The sequence below is a fragment of the Panicum hallii genome, chromosome 9 (genome assembly GCF_002211085.1).
Source record: "Panicum hallii strain FIL2 chromosome 9, PHallii_v3.1, whole genome shotgun sequence".
Lineage (NCBI taxonomy): Eukaryota > Viridiplantae > Streptophyta > Magnoliopsida > Poales > Poaceae > Panicum > Panicum hallii.
In genome coordinates this window covers 43,587,420-43,609,270 of record NC_038050.1, presented here as the reverse complement: position 1 = coordinate 43,609,270, position 21,851 = coordinate 43,587,420, and the positions used below count along the sequence as shown (strand labels likewise).

The 21,851-nt window shown below is 43.7% G+C and overlaps 1 protein-coding gene across 1 annotated transcript; it reads left to right on the top strand.

Annotated features, from left to right (window-relative positions):
• Positions 1-2,071: 2,071 nt before the first annotated feature.
• Positions 2,072-2,584, top strand: LOC112873066 (paraneoplastic antigen Ma6E-like). Its single transcript, XM_025936095.1, has one exon. The coding sequence runs from the start codon at positions 2,072-2,074 to the stop codon at positions 2,582-2,584; it is 513 nt and encodes a 170-aa protein (XP_025791880.1).
• The last annotated feature ends 19,267 nt before the right edge of the window (positions 2,585-21,851 follow it).

Here is a 21,851-nt window from a genome sequence, read left to right as displayed (position 1 = left end):
ACAAGGGAAGAGTAGGGTCTTCACAGATATCACCTGAAAAATATACAACTAGCAAGGCTGAGTATACTAATACTCAGCAAGGCTTACCCGGGATTGGGTATACTTAGCCCATAACTAGACTTATGAAGGCTTATAATAGTTCTGGGTTAAGTTTTAGCTGAAAAGCAACTAAGAGTAGATCCTTATTTTCAACTTTTAGCTTTCAAGATCTATGTGATTAACCATTCTAGATAAGCACTTACAACTAAGCAAGCAAGGTAGAGCTCTTTATCTCAACCATCAATATTATTCATCATATAGTTGCTCTTGTTACTCTGTGTGATAAAGGGATTAAGTAGTCTCAATCATCGTGAGAGGCGGACGATTCTGAGTCGAATTTAACCTTGCAAGGTAAACCTAACTCACACGCTTGGAACACCAAAGGATCGTTCCGAAGCAACCGTTTGCCTTTCATTCCGACTCATGGATCAGATCCACCACAAGCGACTGCAGGAACATACGCACTACCAAAGTGCAGGACATATGTCTGTAGCGCGACTACAAAACCCGTATTACTGGTTGCCCTTGCAACATGTATTTCCTTAGTCGAATCAAGTAACCAAAAGAACCAAATACATGTGGTGGGAGGTATGTCCACTCCTCGGGCCAATTGGCTACTAGGCTTGCCGCTTACCATATTTCGCGGCATGTGGTTAGTACTTTCAAACGCTTAACCCCGATCGGCACACATCGCGACCTTATCAATTTCAACAACACAGACGGGGTATCACCTCAACCATGATACCGCACAAAACTCCCGTCCGGCATCCTTATAGTGGTAACAGGAATGTAAACATTACAATTCCTATATCGCGCGAGTGACAGGAAATCACCCGACTTCTACCTGTCCTATTAGCATAGCAGCTAGTCAGACTCAAGTTCTAGTGTTCAGTACATCGGTTCCTGGATTTATGCAACTAGGGTTCCAAGCAATTCCTGAGAACTTAATGCATAGACTTACATAAATAGATATAGATTGCGGTATAATTAAAATAGTGGGATATGTCCGGGGCTTGCCTTTACTGGTGGGGCTGGGGTTAGTCAAGTTAATAACGTCCGAACTTTGGTTCGGGCCTTCAGAGAATTCCCTGACGAAGTTCTTGGGGTCTTCAGAACAACCTTCTTCTGATTCCGGGATCTGTAGGAATTTCCACGGCTCGATCTATGATCAGCTCGTAAACACCGTCGGCAAAAGCAATTGGATCTATATGATATGCAAGAATATAAAATTAAAGAATGTATAGTCTTCTTACTTTATTTTATGAAAAACTGCAATCCAGAAGGTTAACACTCAAGAACTCACGATACAAGAGGGAAACCTAAGCTTTGAATCCTAAACATTCAACTCATGACTATAGCATTGATTTAATTGAAAACAAGAATTAAAATACTCAAAATTAAATTCAAATTTGAATGTGAAGCTTGGATAATTAAAGTTATAAAGTTTTGAAAATTTAAACACAGATCCATTGCGTACTTAAAAGATTTTGACTAAAAGATCTAATTGGATAAGTTTTACTGAATAGACTTAGCTAATTCTACTATAAAACAAATTGAATTGATCAACTTAAAGAAATTAAATTACAAGACAAACTTTGGTTTGAAGATTCTTTATCAATTCACACTTAATCCATAGGGATTGCATACCAAAAATCAAGATCAACAAAATTAACATGTAGGAGATATGGATATTACACTCTCTTATCTTAGATTTAACATATATTCAAAACTATTTGGTTTCATATCAAACTCACTTAATAGAAGTTGTAGAGCTTAAAATCTAGTTTCTAACAAAACTGATTTTGCAATTTTTGGAATTTTCTACTATTTTCTATTGATTTTACAAGTCAGCAGCATCACTTCACATGAAATAACAAACACCTTTACACACAGGTCCTCGAACTCTACTGTTCCTATGGGTCTAGACTTCGCAGAAAACACCTTGAGCTTGCTCTAATTGTTGCACAAGGTCCTCAAGGCGAGCTTGAACAGAGGAGGCGCTTGGGGAGTTCGGTTCCAATGGGAGGGGACCATGCTGGCGGTCGGGGAGGTCGAGCAGCACCCCGGGAATCCCTTTTGGGGGTCAGGAAGCGAGGAGGAGGGCCGCAAGGGAGACATCGGCGTTGGGGAAAAACGGAGCTTACTGGCGCAGGCTTTTCTGGCCGGCTGGGCAGGGGCGGCAGTGTCGTCTTGGTCTGGGAGGGAGCAGGGGCAGTGCAGCTTCGGCTTGGGGGAGCAGGGCGGTGTAGCTTCGGCTTGGGGTGGAGGCAACCGGAGGTCGCCGTACACGGGGGAAACAGGAGGACCAGAAGGAGATGGCGTGTCGCCTGAGTCCGTTGGAGCTGGGAAAAGAGGGATGGGGGAATTTCCAGTGGAGGCGGTCCTCCGCGGCGAAGCGGCTCGGGGAGGAAAAGGCCGCGGCAGCTCTGGACAGGAGGACATACTGGAGGGAGGTGGCGTGGGGCGAGTGGCGGCGGAGGCACTGCAGCAGCACTGCAACGGCAGAAAATCTGGTGCCGTGCGCAGGGTGAGGATAAGGTCATAGTGCAAGTTTGGACAAGGGGGAAGTAGCACAGCTACCGGCGGAGGGAAAATTATGGCGCACGGGAACTTGCAGCACAGCAGGAGGCGGCAAGGTGGTCAGCGATAAGCTGCAGAGCAGAGAGCAGAGCGGCGCCGGAGGAGGAAGAAAAGGGAGATTTTCCCAGGGACCTATTTGTAAAACTGAAGAAATACAGGGGCTCTACGGTAAACTAATTTTTCCCAACGATACAAAGATCTAATGAGAGGATGCCCAAAACGAAAGTTGTAGAACTTTTCAAGCCCTACAACATTGTTTTAGGGCTCAAGCTTAGAAACCCAAAACTTGCAGCATTACATGTTGAATTTGAACAAAGGTAAAATTTAAATTACCTCGTCCTTACCCAAAAGGATTTGGTCAAAAATTTGGACCTATTTAAAAGTTTTCATGACTGTCATGATGACTGGCATTCTTGCAGTTTAGTCCTAAGTAAACTTTAAAAGTCACTTTTACACTTTGCTTAATTTGCATAAAAGGACCCATATTTTGCACTAATTACATTTAGGTCCTCGTTTTCCACAAAAACCCATTTTTCATGCAATCTAGTATATCTATTACACTTAATCAGCACTCAAGGACCTATATTCTATAGAAATTACAACTGTACTCTTAATTATTTGTACTATACATAAACACCATAACAAGCACATACTCTTTACACTAGGTCTAATATCCTTAAAACTAATTACCTGGTTGTCATAGCCTTCCCCGCTAAAAAGAATCTCGTCCCAAGATTCGAAGGCAGAAAGAATCAGACGATTAGATTTGAGGATTGGCTTGAAGAAAGTTTGGGAAGATAAGATTCTGTTTCCCAAGTTGCTTCTTCTTCAGTGTGGTGATCCCATAAAATCTTGTACATCTTAACTGTTTTTCTTCTGGTGACTCTTTCCTTGGTATCCAGGATTTGAATAGGTTGCTCGGTGTAAGATAGATCAGGTTCAATCTCAATGGCAGTGGTTTCAATGATCTCCGTAGGTACTTTAATGCATTTCTTGAGTTGAGAGACATGGAAGACATCGTGAATGGCAGCCAATTGAGATGGAAGGCGTATTTTGTAAGCCACGGGGCCACAGACCTTAAGAATCTCAAAGGGTCCAACATACCGTGGTGCTAATTTCCCTTTTATGCCGAAACGCTGGACACCCTTGGTAGGAGATACTCGGAGATAGACAAAATCTCCTACTTGAAACTGTAGAGGTTTCCTTCTTTTATCTGCATAGCTTTTCTGTCTGGACTGAGCTATTTTGAGATTGGCTTGAATAACCCTGACCTTGTCTTCAGCTTCGACGACTAGATCTGGTCCAAAGATTCTGCGTTCACCGGTCTCAGACCAATTCAAAGGAGTTCGACATCTGCGACCGTATAACGCTTCAAAAGGAGCCATCTGAAGGCTAGATTGATAACTGTTATTGTAAGAGAATTCAGCCAAAGCAAGACATTTATCCCAGCTTGTGCCATAGTGAATAATACAAGCTTGGAGCATGTCTTCAAGAATTTGGTTGACTCGCTCAATCTGTCCATCAGTCTGGGGATGATATGCAGAGCTTCGAATCAGTTTGGATCCAAGAGCAGACTGTAGTTGTTCCCAGAAGCGTGCAATGAATTGTGCCCCTCGATCGGAGATGATGGTCTTAGGAACACCGTGTAGCCGAACAATTTGATCCAGATAGACTTCAGCATATTTCTTGGCGGAGTAAGTAGTATGTACGGGAATAAAGTGAGCCATTTTTGTGAGTCTATCAATGATTACCCATATGGAGTCATGCTTTTGGGAGGTGTTAGGAAGACCAACAATAAAATCCATACTAATGTCTTCCCATTTCCATGACGGAATGGGCAACGGTTGGAGTATACCAGATGCCTTGAGATGACTGGCTTTAACTCTCTGGCACGTATCGCACTCAGATACATATTTAGCAATTTCTCTTTTCATTCTGGTCCACCAAAAATTCTGCCGAAGATCTTGATACATTTTGGTACTACCAGGATGAATAGAGAACTTGGATAGATGTGCCTCATCAAGGATTTGCTTGCGAAGCTGATGATCTTTAGGTACAACAATTCGATTGTTGAACCATAAAGTTCCTTGATGATCAGTGTGAAAACACTTATATTTAGCTTCTCCCAGAGATAATTTTGATTTGATAATTTTGATACCCTCATTATGTAATTGAGACATGATGATTTTATCTCGAAGGGTAGACTCGATCGATAAAAGATTCAGACTACCTTGAGGAATGATTTCTAAATTGAGCTCCCTCATCTGATTGCAGAGAGTGTCATTAAGGGTTGCTATGGATAAACAGTGACAATGTGCCTTGCGGCTAAGGGCATCCGCAACCACATTGGCCTTGCCAGGATGGTAATGTACCTCAAGGTCGTAGTCTTTAATCAGTTCTAACCAACGCCCTTGCCTCATATTTAGATCAGCTTGGGTAAAGATATACTTGAGGCTCTTATGGTCAGTGTAGATGTTGCTCTTAGCACCCATAAGATGATGTCTCCAGATCTTGAGAGCATGAATAACAGCTGCCAATTCAAGATCATGAGTTGGATAATTTTGTTCATGATTCCGAAGTGCTCGGGATGCATAAGCAATGACTCGGTTGTTTTGCATAAGAACACAACCAAGGCCAGTTCCAGAGGCATCGCAATAGACATCAAAAGGCTGAGTATTATCTGGCTGAGCTAGCACTGGGGCAGTTGTTAGAAGTCTTCTTAAAGTGTGGAATGCTTTATCACACTTATCATCCCAACGGAACTTAACTTCCTTTTTTAATAGCTCAGTCATGGGTTTAGCTATCTTGGAGAAATCTGGAATGAATCGGCGATAGTATCCCGCCAATCCAAGGAAACTTCGTATTTGATGAACTAAAGTTGGAGGCTTCCAATCCATAACTTCCTGGATTTTAGTTGGATCAACCGATATGCCTTCACTAGAGATAGTGTGTCCCAAAAATTTTACACTATCTAGCCAAAATTCACATTTCGAGAATTTGGCATAAAGGCTATGATCACGTAGTCGTTGAAGCACGACACGTAAATGATTGGCATGATCTTCTTTAGTCTTAGAATATATCAGAATATTATTTAAGTCATGATTATAGTATTGGATTTATTGAAAACAGGAACTAGAACATTTGAATTTAGAATTCAAATTTCAAGTTTAAATTCAAAATTGAGGTAAATAGAATTATAAAGTCTTGAAAATTTAATTATAGACTAATTATCAACACATTAGATTATGACAAAAAGATCTAACTAATTAAGCCTAAGGAACATGCTTAGTTAATTTCAAATCATCTCAAATTTGAATTACCTAAATTCAAAACAAGTTAAACTACAAAACAGTGCTAGGTTTGAAACTTTAACACAAGTTCACACATGACCTATAAAAGTTACATACCAAAAATCATAAGAAACAAAGCGAATATGTAGAAGTTATGTACAAAATAACTTTTAACCTTAAATTTAAAATAGATTCAAAAATATTTAGTTTCAAACTAAACTTCATTAATAAAAGTTGTAGGGTTTGAAATCTAGTTTCCAACAAAATTAGTTTTGCAAATTTTGGATTTTTCTACAGTTTTATACAAATTTTACAAGACAGCAACATCAATCACATGAAATAACAAAACACATAGGGTGGGGTCCTCGGTATTTTGCGTTTGGGTCCTTGGAATAAGGTTTCTTCTCACAGATATACCCCTGCCCAGCCTCGACAGCGGCCGGCCGGTCGGCTCCGGCATGTTCCCACCAGCGGCAAGGTCGCTGGCAGGGAGGGGCTGGCTTGGAATGACCTACGAGATCCAGGGGACAGTTTGGGGAAGGATGTGCTCGACGGGCGGCGGTGGAACACGGCCAGCGATAAGGAGGGGCGGCAGCCGTGTCGGTTCACCGGCGTTCCCGGCGAAGGGCCGGTGAACACGAGCAAGTAAGGCGCGCACGAGCACCGATGAGCAGCGGGGAGACGATCTGAGTACCTAGATGGGCTGGAGGTCAAGCAGAAGGAGTTGTCGACGGTGAGGTCGAGCTCGGGCGGCTCCGGTGAGAGGCGGCTCGGAATAAAAATCAAACTTGTCAAATTACTTTAAAGTAATTCCATTAATATGACAATGCATTAAATACAAATAGTAGAATTGAATCCAACCCCCCCACTTGTTTCATGAGTTTATGTTTGTTAATTTATTGGTTTGAAACATTATTGTGAAGTAAAATCCTTAACTCAAGAACCATCTAATCAAATAAATGCATATCATGTAGAGTCAACGACACTTGACGACCGAGACTACGAGCTAGTCCCAGAAAACGAGCAAGGATTTTTTGAAAATCCTGCGAACACCGCCGAGACTATAACTGAAGCCCCGAACCTAAGTTCGGAAGTCTCTGACACCACTGACCCTAGCCCCGCTCAAGAAGGCAAGCCCCGATGCATAACCCAGTATTTCAAAATTACTACATTATGCAATCTTATACTTATAAATTATATCCTGCATTAAGTCTAGGAGTTGAAATGGAACCCTAGATGCATTGATACTAGGAACCTATGTAATGTGCCTGAGTCCATATCGGATAGATGCTCTGCTAATAGGACTGGTAGAAGTCGGGTGATTTCCTGTCACTCGCGCGATATAGGAGTTGAATATTTACTATTCTGCATTCACTATAAGGATCATGGACGGGGTCATGTACAGTATCATGATTCGGAAGGTTACCCCGTCTATGTTGATAAAAGTTGATCAGGTCGCAGTGTGCGGTAGTGGTGGCTAAGCGTTTGAAAGTACTAGCCACATACCGCGAAATATGGTAAAGCGGTAATCTAGTACCTGATTGGCCCGAAAAATGGACATGTCTCCACCACTCGATTATTTGGTTTCTTTTGTACACACGCACCGACGTGTGGGAGTACGTTCTGTGTAGCAGACAAGAGTACGATCATGTAGTCGCGCTACAGACGTATGTCCTGCACAATTGGTGTGCGTACGGTCCTACAGTCGCTTGTGGTGGCCCTGATCCATAACCCAGAATATGAGGGAAACGGTTGCTTCGGAACAATCATTGGATGTTCCAAGCGTGTGAGTTAGGTTTACCCTTGCAAGGTTTGGAAATTCGATTCAGAAACGTCTATTTCCCGTGGAGATTGAGACTGCTTATTCCTTCTGCCACATAGAGTAAGAACAGTAACCTTATGGAATAATTTGGATGGATGTTAACCTCTACCTCGTTTGTCTAGAATAGGTGCTTACCTAGAATGGTTAATGAAACTAGAATCTGAAGGCTAAAATATGAAAGTAGATCGTACTCTTTGTTGCTTTTCAGCTAAAATTAAACTCAGAACCATTACAAGCCAGCATAAGTCTAGCTACATGGCTAAGTATACCATGATCCGGTTAAGTCTTTCTGAGTATTAGTATACTCAGTCTTGCTAGTGAATTTTTCAGGTATGACCCTTGAGAACCCCAGGATAGTCCTGCATGGCCATCCTCTATTCCGTTTGGCTGGTCCGTGGAGTGGGATCCGTCCCCGGCTGGCAGTGACTCTCCTGAATGACGCCATGCTTCGGGCTGAGTGTGGTGTCAACCTTCGCGATGTGTGTAGTCGCGTGTTAATTTTCTTCAGCAGTGAACTTGACAAGCATGTTTAGCTTGTCATTTTAAACAATGTTTGTTTATGACCTTAAGTTTGAAACGGTTTGTAATAATGTTTAATATTCTGTGAATTAAAAGTTGATGAGCTGTTGTGCAGCTGTAAACTCGCCTTCGTGCGAGGTAAACCTGCTTCGATCCTGTTGAACCGTGGTTGCATTGAGCGGAGACCCGACAGACCAACGAGTTATTCCGTTTGAAGTGCGTTGAGTTAGTATCGGCTGTATAGCGATGACTAGCGCACTTGAGCCGGAATAATTTAGGCGGTTCTGCTACACAGTTGCTGCTGGGGTTGTGGTGTCGGCGGCCGATTGAATCGAGCTTGCTAGGGAGGTCTGGCTACCCATCTGCCTGGTAGATTGTTTCGAAATGGGGCTCGGGTAGCTGTGTTCTGGATCAACCGATACCTTGGCGGTTGCGCATTTGATGGTCCCATGGGTGTCTTCCATTTCATTTCGGCTCGGTGGGCTGAGATACAATCCTCTTGAGTAATGGCCATATTGACCAATTCGTTAAAGTTATCAGCCCGTACCAGGTTTAGCCGTTCCTTAAGCTTTGTATTCAGGCCACGGTGGAAACGATCCCATTTACGGATATCAGTGTCCGCATGATAACCCGCGTACTGACACAGGTGATTGAAGGCCTGTGCATACTGCATGACAGTGCGGGTTCCCTGGGTTAAAGTCAGGAATTCATTGAGCTTTCACTCAATGAGTCCCTCTGGAATGTGATGCGCTCTGAAAGCGGTCCGGAATTCGTCCCATGTGACAATATGACCAGCGGGTTGCATGGCGTAATAATGGTCCCACCATATGCAGGCAGTGCCGCAAAGTTGTTGAGCTGCGAAGAGTGCCTGGTTCGTGTCGGAACATGGTGCAGACAACAATGCGAACTTGGGTTCTATAGTACGGAGCCATGCGTCAGCATCGAGGGGCTCGTCGGTTTTATGGAACAATGGGGGCTGAGTGCTGAGAAATTCTTGGTAACCAGCCGATGGATGTTCATCATGACCTCGAGACGGGTGATGAGACTGGTTCATCTGGGCCTGTACTAACTGGTTAAGGAGTTTCGTCTGTCGTGCCATGACTTCTGCTAGATTTGGCGGTGCTGGTGGCGGTTGTTGGGAACCGCTCGCTTGGTCTGGCCGGAAACCTTCCGGGATTCCACGTGTAGCTCCCACCATTTGAAACAAAGGAGGTGTCCATTATTATCAACACATTCTTGCTCCCATTTTCAGAAGATATACTGCCATTAAACTGATAGGTAATTCACATATTCTGTTTAACCAACTCATTCAAGGTGCAAAGATATTGAAACAAGACAACGAAACACAAGGCTTGGTTTACAAAGCAGATACTGGTTGTCCTTAACATATTACATCAGGGTGGTCCGATTGCTATGGGTCAAGTCATATGTACACATGCCATCTATATTACAACAAATGGCCCTGGGTCCAGGTAACTAATCACTACCTATGGCACAATATTCTATGCTAGTTACATCTGAGAGATCGACGATTTGGATGAACTAGAAATCGTCGAGATCGCCTACGGAGGACTGGCTGCCGGAAGAGGAGTGATCTAGCTTAGGGTTAGGCTCTGGATTTCCGTGCTCAGAGTCGAGATCAGAGACTCCTTCGATTTCCTCCGGTTCTTCTTCTTCGCCTTCAGGTACAGCAAGAGGTGCTGGCTGCTACTGAAGTTCGTCGATATGAGCGTGGGCATCGTCAATCTCAAGGATGAGATCATGGACTTGCTCCTGGAGGAACTCAATAATCATGTTACGTTGAGTGATTATTGCATCACTCTCGTTGATCTGATCCTCCTGGTGGATAATGGCCTCTTCTCGCTCTGCGATTATTTCCTCCTTTTCCCTGACCAATGCTTGAAGCTCTTCTATCTGAGTGACCTGCCGATTAGCATTTCTGTAGTGACCTTGAGCTATACCGGTCAACAGACTCATACCATGGCGTAGCACAATCTGATACTGATGTTGGGCATTCATGAACCTGATGGTACCACGGAGCGTCTCTTCAGCTAAATCTCCCAGCATATGACCATAGTGAGCTATCCGGAAATTCCACTCGGAATCACTGCAATCTATTGCAGGGAATAGGCCAATAGGATGCCCGGCAACTTCCATGGGATGCTGGTCGTAGAAAGTGTGGATGGCTTCAAGAGCTGCAGCTCAATGGTGTCAACGAGACGATAGCCAACCACATCGACCTCGATGGGCTGCCACTAAGAATGAAAAGGGTGCTGAGGAATGGTCATCTTAACTCTTCACCGAGGAACATCTTCTTCCCTATACTCTACTCCATCATACTGTGGGGGCTCGGTGTAGAAGAATAACCTAAGTGATTCCCATAAGAGACGGGGAAAACCCTCCCAGTGCAAGGCATTAGTATGGAGATGCCCTGCATGATCGCAAAAGACGTTCGAAGGAGCCGCCATCTGAAGCAAGAATTCAAATGGTGAGATTTTGAAGGATGCCGAAAACTCAATTAAGGCTACCTCAAAAATCCTATTAAAACCACACTGGAGATAGACAACACTCTATATGTCCTTAAAAGAACAACACATTCAATGCACTCACTTTGCTTGACAATGGATTATGCATGCACGTACTATTCGACCTCACAACCAAAACAATTGCCGAATATCTTCGGACTTACGTGGTTAGTTTCGGTGGCATAATACATATGTCTCTCACTAATAACTAATCGATAAGTTTTATCCATCTTAACCTCTTAATCGTGGTTAGTGTACCTGCAGAAGACCATATTTATAGAACATGAACCTTTCATGGCAGCACGACATGAAAGCGTCCCCAAATAGTACTGTTCACTATAGAAACAGTATCCGTACAATTTCCGCCGTACGAACGACGTTAGCATACGTTACATCTGCAACGTATTCACGGGGGTACCGTTTAGAATGGGGGTATGAACAAAAATCACCATACCCTGTGCCGAACCATATACTCCCAATATGATCAACTAATCGTTGATATATTGGCAGCATCTCAAGTAAGCCACTGCTTGAGAAACAGCGTTCAGTTCGCATCACCGACAGGAAGGCCAATCTCCCTCAGTTCGCTGAGGATCCTTACCTTCTTACCTTCTTGTCTCAATATGGAGGAACAAAACAATACAACTAGATATCTAGGGTTGGTTGTGCTCGAAAGTAAGTTTTGACAAAAAGTAGCGCTGCAAGTTAGAGCTGACCTATCCATATATATACTAGTAGCCACCTGATTACTCCCATATAAACCCTTAGGGTTTTACGATCTAAGCACCAACCTTAGCGAATCCAACGCGATTTGTAAACTCTTTTGTTAAGCAAATTTTATCCTGAAAACATTTTTAAGAGCTGTTGCAGTTTTAGTGTCAATTGTAAAAGTAAACCTACAGCTCTGATACCAGCTGTGGCAGAACCACCTGAATTATTCCGGCTCAAGTGCGCTAGTACCGCTATACAGGCGATACTAACTCAACGCACTTCAAACAGAACAACCCATTGGTCTATCGGGTCACCGCCTGATTCAACCACGGTTATACAGGATCGAGGTAAGTTTACCTCGCATGAAGGCAAGCTTACAATCACACCACAACTCATCAACTTTAAATTTACAGAAATATTAAACATTAGTACAGTCTGTTTCAAACTTAAGTAAGCTTATACAAGTATTGTTTAACACAACAAGCTAAACAGCTTGTTCAGTCACAGCGCAAGAAATTCACACGCGACTACACACATCGGAAAGTTGACACCACACTCAGCCCGAAACATGGCGTCATTCTGGAGGGTTATTGCCAGCCGGGGACGGATCCCACTCCACGGACCAGCCAAACGGAACCGAGATCGGCCAGGCTAGACTATCTGTTTGGTTTTCACCGGCCATACCTGAAAAGCAGACTAGCAAGACTGAGTATGCTAATACTCAGCAAGACTTACCCGTTTCATGGTATACTTTGCCATGTAACTAGACTTACGAAAGCTTGTAATGGTTCTGGATTTAATTTCAGCTGAAAAGCAACAAAGAGTATGATCTAACTTTCATGTTTTAGCTTTCAGCTTCTACTTGCATTAACCATTCTAGGTAAGCATCTATACTAGACAAGCAAGGTAGAGATTAGCATCTATTAAGATTATTCCAGCAATAGTTATTGTTTTTACTCTATGTGGCAGAAGGAGAAGCAGTCTCAATCTCCGCGAGAAACGGATGATTCTGAATCGAGTTCCATAACCTTGCAACGGTAAACCTAACTCACACGCTTGGAACATCCAATGTTCATTCCGAAGCAACCGTTTGCCTTTCATTCCGACTCGTGGATCAGGGCCACCACAAGCGACTGTAGAACCATACCCACATCCAATGTGCAGGACGTACGTCTGTAGCATGACTACATGACTGTACTCCTGTCCGCTATGCGGAATGTATTCCTGCACGTTGGTGCGTGTGCGAAAAACCAAATTACAAGTAGTGGGAGGTATGTCCACTCCTCGGGCCGATTGGTTACTAGGCTTACCGCTTTCTATATTTCGTGGTATGTGGCTAGTACTTTCAAATGCTTAACCACAGCTACCATACACTGCGACCTTATCAACTTTTACCAACATAAACGGTGTAACCTTTCAAGTCATGATACTACACATGACCCCGTCCATCATCCTTATAGTGATTGCAGAAGAGTAAACATTCAACTCCTATATCGCACAAGTGACCGGAAATCACTCGACTTCTGCCGGTCCTATTAGCAGAGCATCTAGGGTTCCATTTCAACTCCTAGACTTAATGCATAATATAGATACATAAGTAGAAACTGTATAAGTGTAATAATTTAAAATACTGGGTTATGCATTGGGGCTTGCCTTCTTGAGTGGGGCCGGGGTCAGGGATGTCAAAGACTTCCGAACCTTGGTTCGAGGGTTCAGTTAAATTCTCGACGACATTCACCAGGTCTTCAGAAAACCCTTGCTCGTGTTCTGGGACTAGCTCGTAGTCTCCATCGTCGAGTGTTGCTGACTCTACATGATATGCAATAATTTGAATTAGGTGGTTCTTGAGCTAAGAATTTTACTTCACGATAAAGTTGCAATCCAACTAATTGATAAACACAACTTCATAAAACAAGAACTTTGAATTCAAACTTTCTATTTGTATCTTAGTCCAAATATCATAATTAATTGGATTAATTGAATTAGGTTAACAAGGTTGATTTTTGTTTTGAAATTCACAAAGGCTATGGCCTTGAATTTTTATGGGTAAGCTTACTTCTAGTGGGTGAGCTTACTATGAATTTTTCACAATTTTCTGAAAACAGAAACTACAACATTTGAATTAAGTTCAAATTTCAAGTTTAAATTCAAATCTTAGGCAAAACAGTGCCATAAATTCTTGAAAGATTTACTATGAACTACTCAGTTACAGAACATCACAAGGTAAAAAGATCTAAGCATGAAAACCTTAGTAATATGCTTGAATAAATTTAAACCATTTCATGCTTGATTTGCATAAGTTTAAATTAATTCAAGCTAGGGTTCAGCACTACAAGTGAGATTTGCACACAAGCTCACTCATACCTAAACAAGCTACACACCAAAAATCACAAGCAATAGAGCTAGCATGCAAAAGTTACACAGAAGATACCCTTTTGCTAAACTTTAAAATAACTAAAAAAGTATTTGGGTTCAAACCATATTTTAATAACCAAAGTTGTAGAGCTAAACTTCTGGAGCACAACAAAAAATGTTTGACCATTTTTGGATTTTTCTACAATTTCTTATGAATTTTCAAAGTTGGCTGATTTGAAATAGGGGGGTACAGCTTTTTCCACAGAAAGACCCCTGGAAAGTTTTGAATCTTTGCAATTGGGTCCTTGGCCGGGCTACACAGGGATGCCGATCGATGGCGATCAAATTCCGGTGAGGGGGCTCACCGGCAGCGAGGGGCAAGTGGGGAAAAAGGTTCAGGAGCTCACGGCGGTCACGGGGGTGGCTGGGGTTGGGGAAGAGAAGGGCCGAGGCGGCGAGTCGACGGCGAACAGGGGCGGGCGGCGGATCTCCGAGGGACGACGACGGTGTTCCGGTGGCTGGAGGGCAGGAGAGTAGCGGGGAAGTGGCTAGACAGCTTCCACGCAATGATGTGGTGCTGGTGGTGTGCTTGGCCGGCGCTGAGAGGCGACGGGGTGGCGGGACGACGGCGAGACCGAGCGGCGGCGGAACTCGAGCTCACCGGCGCGGTGGTCCGGTCGATCTAGTGCAGGAGAGCGAAATTGGGTAGGTCTGTGAGCATCAGTGGGTAGCGGCGGTGCTACTGAAGTACTGGATCGAGGGTGGGAGGTGGCGGAGGCGGCTGTCGACGGCGAGCAGGAGCTACGGCGGAGCTCCGGCAAGATGTCGCGCTCGGGAAGAAGGAGGAGAAGCAGAATGGGCGTGCGTGAGTGCAAGAGTGAGTCCGTGGGAAGCTTAGGGACGTACTTCAAGTCGAGAAGGAGGCACGGTGAGCAAGAGCAGGTGCTGGCAAGCTCGGCGGCGCGTGTGGCAGTTCGGGCGGCGGCGGCGCGACGTGGAGGAGCAGGGAGAGGGCCAGCGCGGGGTGAGGAGCGGCGGGCGCGGTGCTGGAGCGGCACGTGGCGCGAAGTAGAGTGGCGCGAGGGCGGCTGGGGCTCGGGAAATCGGCCGGCGAGGGCGGCGGGGTCGGGCGCAGAGAGAAGCAGAGCAGGGGGACTGGAGGTAGACGAAGGAGGACTAGTCTGCTATTTATAAAAAGTGCAGGGACTCCACTATAAAGCCAAGTTAACTTTCAAACTATAGCTCAAATGAAAATGTGCGCAAAAGCAAAAGTGTAGAGCTTAACAATATCTACAACTTTGCATTAAGGTCTAGTTTCAAAAGAGTTAATAATTTGAATCTATTTTAAAACTTGGTAAAGTTTTACACTGGAGAAATCCTATTTAAATTCTACACTCCACTTGAATCCTTAGGGTAGTTTCACTTCTATTTGTGGTTTAAAAGTAAGTTCTTGCCTTTTTGCAAAACAACCTTAACATGTTTTGATTTTACCTCCCATTCTCACCCATTTTACACCAAAGGACTTAAATTTTCCAGAATTACAAAAAGATCCTTTTGTCTTTGCATTAAAGTTTTAGCACACATACAAAAGATCAAACATACACACATTATACTAGAATATAGTGTGTATTAATCCTAAGTACCTGAATGTCACAAGCTTGTGGTTTTAAACAATGTTTATATAAGTTTACTTTAAGTTTGAAACAGATTGTAATAATGTTTAATATTTCTGTGAATTAAAAGTTGATGAGCTGATGTGTGCTTGTAAACTCGCTTTCGTGCGAGGTAAACCTACCTCGATCCTGTGTAACCGTGGTTGAATTGGGCGGTGACCCGACAGACCAATTGGTTGTTCCGTTTGAAGTGCGTTGAGTTAGTATCGCCTGTATAGTGATGACTAGCGCACTTAAGCCAGAATAATTCAAGCGGATTGGTTCTGCCACAGTTTTCGAGCGTGTGAGTTAGGATCCCTTGCAAGGTTATGAAATTTGATTCAGGAATCATCCGTTTCTCACGGAGATTGAGACTGCTTGATACTTCTGCCACATGCAGTAATAACAGTAATAGTTAATGGAATAATTTTGATGTATGTTGAATATCTACCTTGCTTGACTAGTATAGGTGCTTACCTAGAATGATTAAAAGAAACTAGATTCTGAAAACTAAAATATGAAAGTGAAGACATACTCTTTGTTGCTTTTCAGCAAAAGAAAACCTAGATCCTTTCAACCTCTCATGGTCTAGTTATGGGCTAAGTATACCCAATTGATGGGTAAGCCTTGCTGAGTATTAGTATACTCAGCCTTGTTAGTAATGTGGTTTTCAGGTATGCCATTCGAGGACTCAATGGCTAGTTCTCCTTGGTCCTATGCTGTTCCGCTTGGCTGGTCCGTGGAATGGGATCCGTCCCTGGCCGGCAATGACCCATCATAATGACGCTATGCTTTGGGCTAAGTATGGTGCCTACCTCTGCGACGTATGTAGTCACATTGTTATATCTTTTTCGCTGCCCCCCTCTGGATGATGTCAGTTAAAACTTGAAGTTTCAAATACTGCTTGTATAAATTTGTATTAGCTAGGATGAAATAAAACTCCGGTGTAATAGTGTTTAATTATCTTGTGGTGTAAGATTTGCGAGCTGTTGTAAGGCTGGACTTGCCTTCGTGCGCAACCGTGGTTGAATCGGGCCGTGACCCGACAGACCAATGAATTGTTCCGTTTGACGTGCGTTGAGTTCCTGTCGCCTGTATAGCGATGGTCTGCGCACTTGAACCGGAATAATTCAGGCGGTTCTGCCACAAAAGCCATATGTTGCTTACGATGAAAACCTTCCACATATGCAGCTTTGTTATCTCATTGAGTTTCGTCAAATTGTTGTGACCCTTTGTAAGAAATATTTCATACTCCTGTGATCAAAATCACATACACGTCTCCATCATATGATAAGCTTCTAAGCTGGTAGATAGCAAGCTCTACATCCATCCATCCACAAAATAAAAACTGCATCTTGTTCCATGACCACTCCTTTCCCCCCACAGTTACCATGAGAAAAAGGGGTATGGGGCTATGCAAAAAAGAAATAAAAGATATGCTCCAAAAAGCATGAGAAAAAAAGAGAGTTGGGCACACGAAGGTACGAGAAAAATTTTAAAAAAAAAGAGAGAAAGAAAGAAAGAGAAAGATACCCCATATCCAAGAAAAAAAGAGAAAAAAATGGAGAGAGATGGTCCATGTAAAGGAGTTCATACAACATCCACCAAAACTATTCACACACATGCACATCTTGATCAAGATTTATGACTTTTTTCTCCTATGGATCCAGTTTTGACCTAGCAAAAATATGGTAAGCAGGTATGCCTTCAAATTCTTCATACTTACAGCCCCACCAAAACAAGCCTTTAGGAGTAGGATGAGAAAGAAAGGGACAATAAAAGCCTTGGTGAGGAGTCAAACACTTTGACTGATCCGAGAGATCATTCAAGAAACTTTGCAATTTCTTTTAAAAAACTTTACAAATCCTTTGGCTTGATGGTTGAAACAAAAGGATTAAGTAAATGGTACTCTACGATACCGTTCTAACTCTCAACCACCAAAGATAAGGTGTGTGAAGCTATACGCCCCACAGAAGTAAAGTGAAAAGGTAAGATCAAATGCCAACTTATTCAAAATCATGGTAAGAGCAATTTGTTGTGCCTTCAGTATAAGTTGGAAATGCAACATTGCAGCAACTCCTGATCAACAACCTAAGTCTAAGCTTTGCTCGGGATGAGCGAAGGGCTAGCTTGGAGGAGTTCTTGGCGGTCCTTAAATGCAAAATCTCACCGCCAACTATACTCTTAAACAAAGGAAAACTATGCAACTTACTCACATATTTGTTTCACTAACCTAGTTCCACAGATGTATTTGTATATTTGCCCATTTCAGGATGCAAGTCCAAAATAAGAAGAAAACACGGAGTATACATAGAAGAACTACACAGAACATCACATCCTGCATCACAACTACAAGAGAGCCCTCATGTCAGCCAGCCAGAGGAAGACGGTGTTGAGGGGGGCCCACCACGAGTCGGCCAAACCAGGGGGGTTGGCCGAACCTGGACTGGTTCCCGACCCCTCAGCTTTGGCAGGAAGAACTCCCGCGCCTTCCTACGTTGGTTTCCAGATGTTTCCTTATTTACCTCCACCGGGAACCGCCTTTGGAGAGTATAAAAGGAGGAGGAGCCCTTTCGTTCAACACACACCACACTTGAAGCCTCTCTCCCTCTATCTAGTTGTGACTTATAATCCTTAGGCTAGTGGAGCTAGGCTAGTTATCTTCCTTAACGAATCCAAGTTGTCCTTGGGTCGTTGAGCAACCTTCGGCCCTGGGTATGACTTTGTATTCAACTCATCGGTACCCTACTCATAATATAGAGTTGATTCATGGTTATCTTACTATCTTGATAGTATGCTTTTCCATGTCTTACACTCCCTTAAGTTATATGATCATGTTTAGTTTAGTCTTAAGTGTCAACATCGGTTTGGTATGCTTTCGGGCTTTCTCTAGTTCTATGCATGTCCATCAACATGGTGGGGGTTCCGGAGAGGCTAGACTAGTGATCTTGTGCACGAGCGTGGTGCTCTTGGCATGAGGGATCTATTGAATATGACTGCATCCCACGGTCTTTTAGGGTAGACGGCAGATGGTGACAGCCCTATCCCTCCTTCGTAGTCCCCCATGTTCGGATGTGGTGTAGGAGTCTAAAGTGCTATTCCAGGCTACTAACAGACCGGTACTGGGTAGTCTCCCTGTAATGTTGGTTGCTTAATGCTAATTCTAACCATGTGTTGTATGACCTTTACTTGCTTGAGTAGATATCACTAGGACCCTCTTTTATGCGTATGCTTCCACTAACCTTTGGTTTATTTGTTATTCTTTATTTATGAGATTTTCTTGTGTGTGTGTCACATTACCCTTATACTTCATTTATCATAACTTACCCCTTTTTGAGTTGTAGTCTATCACTTAAGCATATTGTTATGAATATGGACCTAATAAAACTATTTTACACTATGATATTGTACGAGTAAATATAAATAACGATACCCAAATACTCATTCAGGTGAAATGCTACAACGGTATATCCATGCGTTTACGAATTTACTCTGTAAATGTTAAGACATACCATCATGGTATTTCTGGCGCTGTTGCCTGGGACTGACAATCTCGGTGATGATGTTAAGAAATACCAACAACTATGGTGTGGTACTAGATAGGATCCCGCAACTTTGTGATAACGAGAGTGCCGTAAAAATTGCTAACAACCCAGTTCAACAGTCTCGCATGAAGCATATAGATATTTTCCATCACTTTCTAAGAGATCAAGTGGCAAGGAATGATATACCACTTTGTGGTGTTTGTTCCGAAGATCAATTGGCGGATATCTTCACTAAACCACTAAATGAGTGTACCTTTTGTAGGTTACGAAGTGAGCTTAACATTTTAGATGCTTCTAACGTCATGTAATTGCCTTGCCATGTAGTTACATTTCATATGTACATATGTTAGGGGCTTGTCTAACCTTGTCAAGATAGTGATGAACATGGGTCTTGCATGAGCCGATGGGCCCTTGTTTCACTCATGGCATGAAGTTTGGTTCATCATGAGTAAGCTTGACAAGGGTTCAAACTTGACAAGATAGATTTAATTTACGCAATGCATTTTGCTTGTCAAATAGCGAGCATTCATATCTACTTCCTTGTCTTGCATAGCATTGCATCGCATTAGTAGCATCACAAAGGAGAAAATCACCCTTAGAGAATGATATTCAAGCTCAATATGATATGTCAACTCAACAAGAGTGATAAGATCAGTGTTGTGTTTTCATGCCTATTGAGTCATGTCCTAGCGAACTTAAACCTTCAATCTCTAAGTTCATAGGCCGTATGGCTCATACATACTTTTGATCTTGTGTTTATCCTCGCTTGGTGTTCATTGCGCTATGTTATATAGAAGCTTTTGAGCAACTATAAGTATGAGTGTTTGAGGGGTGAGGTTGTTTCTCGAAAATAGTCTAAATTGAGTGTTTATGCCTTTGGTTTAGAAGTAGAGGTTAGTTCAACAGTGCATTTTCATTACCACCAGCTAAAACCATGGTGTATCAGTGCATGTCTCAATTGAACCGACGCTTAAAGGATATCAAAACAGTGATCATAGCCACTGTTCTTTCAACCGATGCTTACATCAACACCTTGTCATTTCAACAGGTGCTACTAGGATTTCTTACCTAAAACCTCTGTTCTAAGCATTCAACCGGTCAGTTCAAAAATCCGGCCATCGGTTCATCTGGTCGCCATTTTTGCTACTATTCAGCTTTCACCGACAGTTACACCGACAGTGCAACATTTCAACCGGTGTCCCTAGGGTTGACTTGATTCAATTTGTTTCAAAACCAGTCAACTTTCACATGTCAAATCAATCGGTGCGTCAGCGATTTGTGGGCCCTCCCTATGAGCTTCAGCCTTATCCTTCTGCGGGTCCCACTTGTTGGTTTCTCAATCTCTTTTTGTCCCAAAACCACATCGTTGTGCAACCTCATCTCTCGCGCTCCACGCATCGTCGCCTGTACGCCGTCGCCGTCGTGCACACTACGCACCCACCATCCACACGCCCCATCTCACTCTACCACACCACTCCACCACCGCGCGCCACCACACCGAGATCCACGCCGCCGGACTCCACGCCGCACTGCCGCATGCGCCACCTCTCTCACTATCGCATCGCGCCACCACACTTCACCATGCCGCGTGCAGCACCGCCGTCTATGCCACCTCATGCGCGCTGACCGCCGCCGCAGCCAAGCCAGTCCCGAGCTCTCCCTCTCCCACCTTGCACAGTATGCTCACAACGTGTTCGACAGATTGCCTGAGAGGATTTATCTTCATTTTCCTTCTGTTCTGCGGTGGTAAGCACATGTCCTCTATGTTGTACCTCATGATCTTCGACAGTAGAACATAGGTTATCACCATGCTAGCACACGCGTCCTTGGTCACTCCAAAGGCTAGCACTTAGAGTCTATGATCTGTTCTTTCCATGCTTTACTAGTTATCATCTCTTTGGCACACACTCGCACATTCTCTTACAAGTTCTTAATCAATGTGATATCATGGTTAGATAGCTACAGTTCACCCACTAGATACATGCTTAGGCTCATATCACTCCTTGCTTTGCTTAGGAACTTCTCATCTCTAATGTATGATCTTGTACTGTTTTATAGCCCTAATCAATCTATTATCTTCCACCAATTCTCTATGGCAGATGGCTGGTGAAAAAAGGGCAAGGGTAAGGCAGTTGAGAAGCCCAAGAGGATGCGTACTCGCGATGAACGTGAGTGGGACCATGCTTTGGCAGTGCCAGACACTCAGGGTCAGCCACAGCGCTCGATTCGTATTCGTGAGACACCGGCAGTGAGTCAGGTGGAGATAGGCACACAGTCAGCTGTAGCAGGTTCAGATTTAGCGATAGTTGTCGCTCAGGGTAGTCCTCCACTATGCCGCTCAGGGTGTACGCGTGCTTCAGCTCTAGTAGCTCCACCACCTCCTCGTGCTGGTCCACGGACCCGAGTTGGAGGCACTCAGAGGCCAAGGGCCCGCACTCAACCACAGCAGCGGTAGCAGCAGTCGAGCAGTGATAGCGATAGCAGCTCTGAGTTGACAGACCCAGCTAGAGAGCATGGCACACAGGCAGAGATCCCTTTAGTGATACTCAGAGACTTGAGGGGGCTTCCAGGGCGCAAGGTTTGTAGGCTTCGTTCAGTGAAGCCGTATATATGGTGGCTTGCAGAGAGAGAGGCAAGGGTGGATTCTCGCTTTTGGAGCATCCTTCAGAAGAGTTTCTACTACTCCTACCACCGGACAGGGGTTAGGTTCAGTGAGCACAGAATTTTGAGATGGGGTGCTCTCCTTGTGTCACCTGGTGGAGTTCCTATACTCCCTTATTTTGAGAGATACCTAGGACTAGTTGCTTTTCTTA

Excerpts from the sequence above, each read along its gene's own strand:
- LOC112873066 (XM_025936095.1), top strand. The coding sequence starts at position 2,072 with ATGCTGGCGGTCGGGGAGGTCGAGCAGCACCCCGGGAATCCCTTTTGG.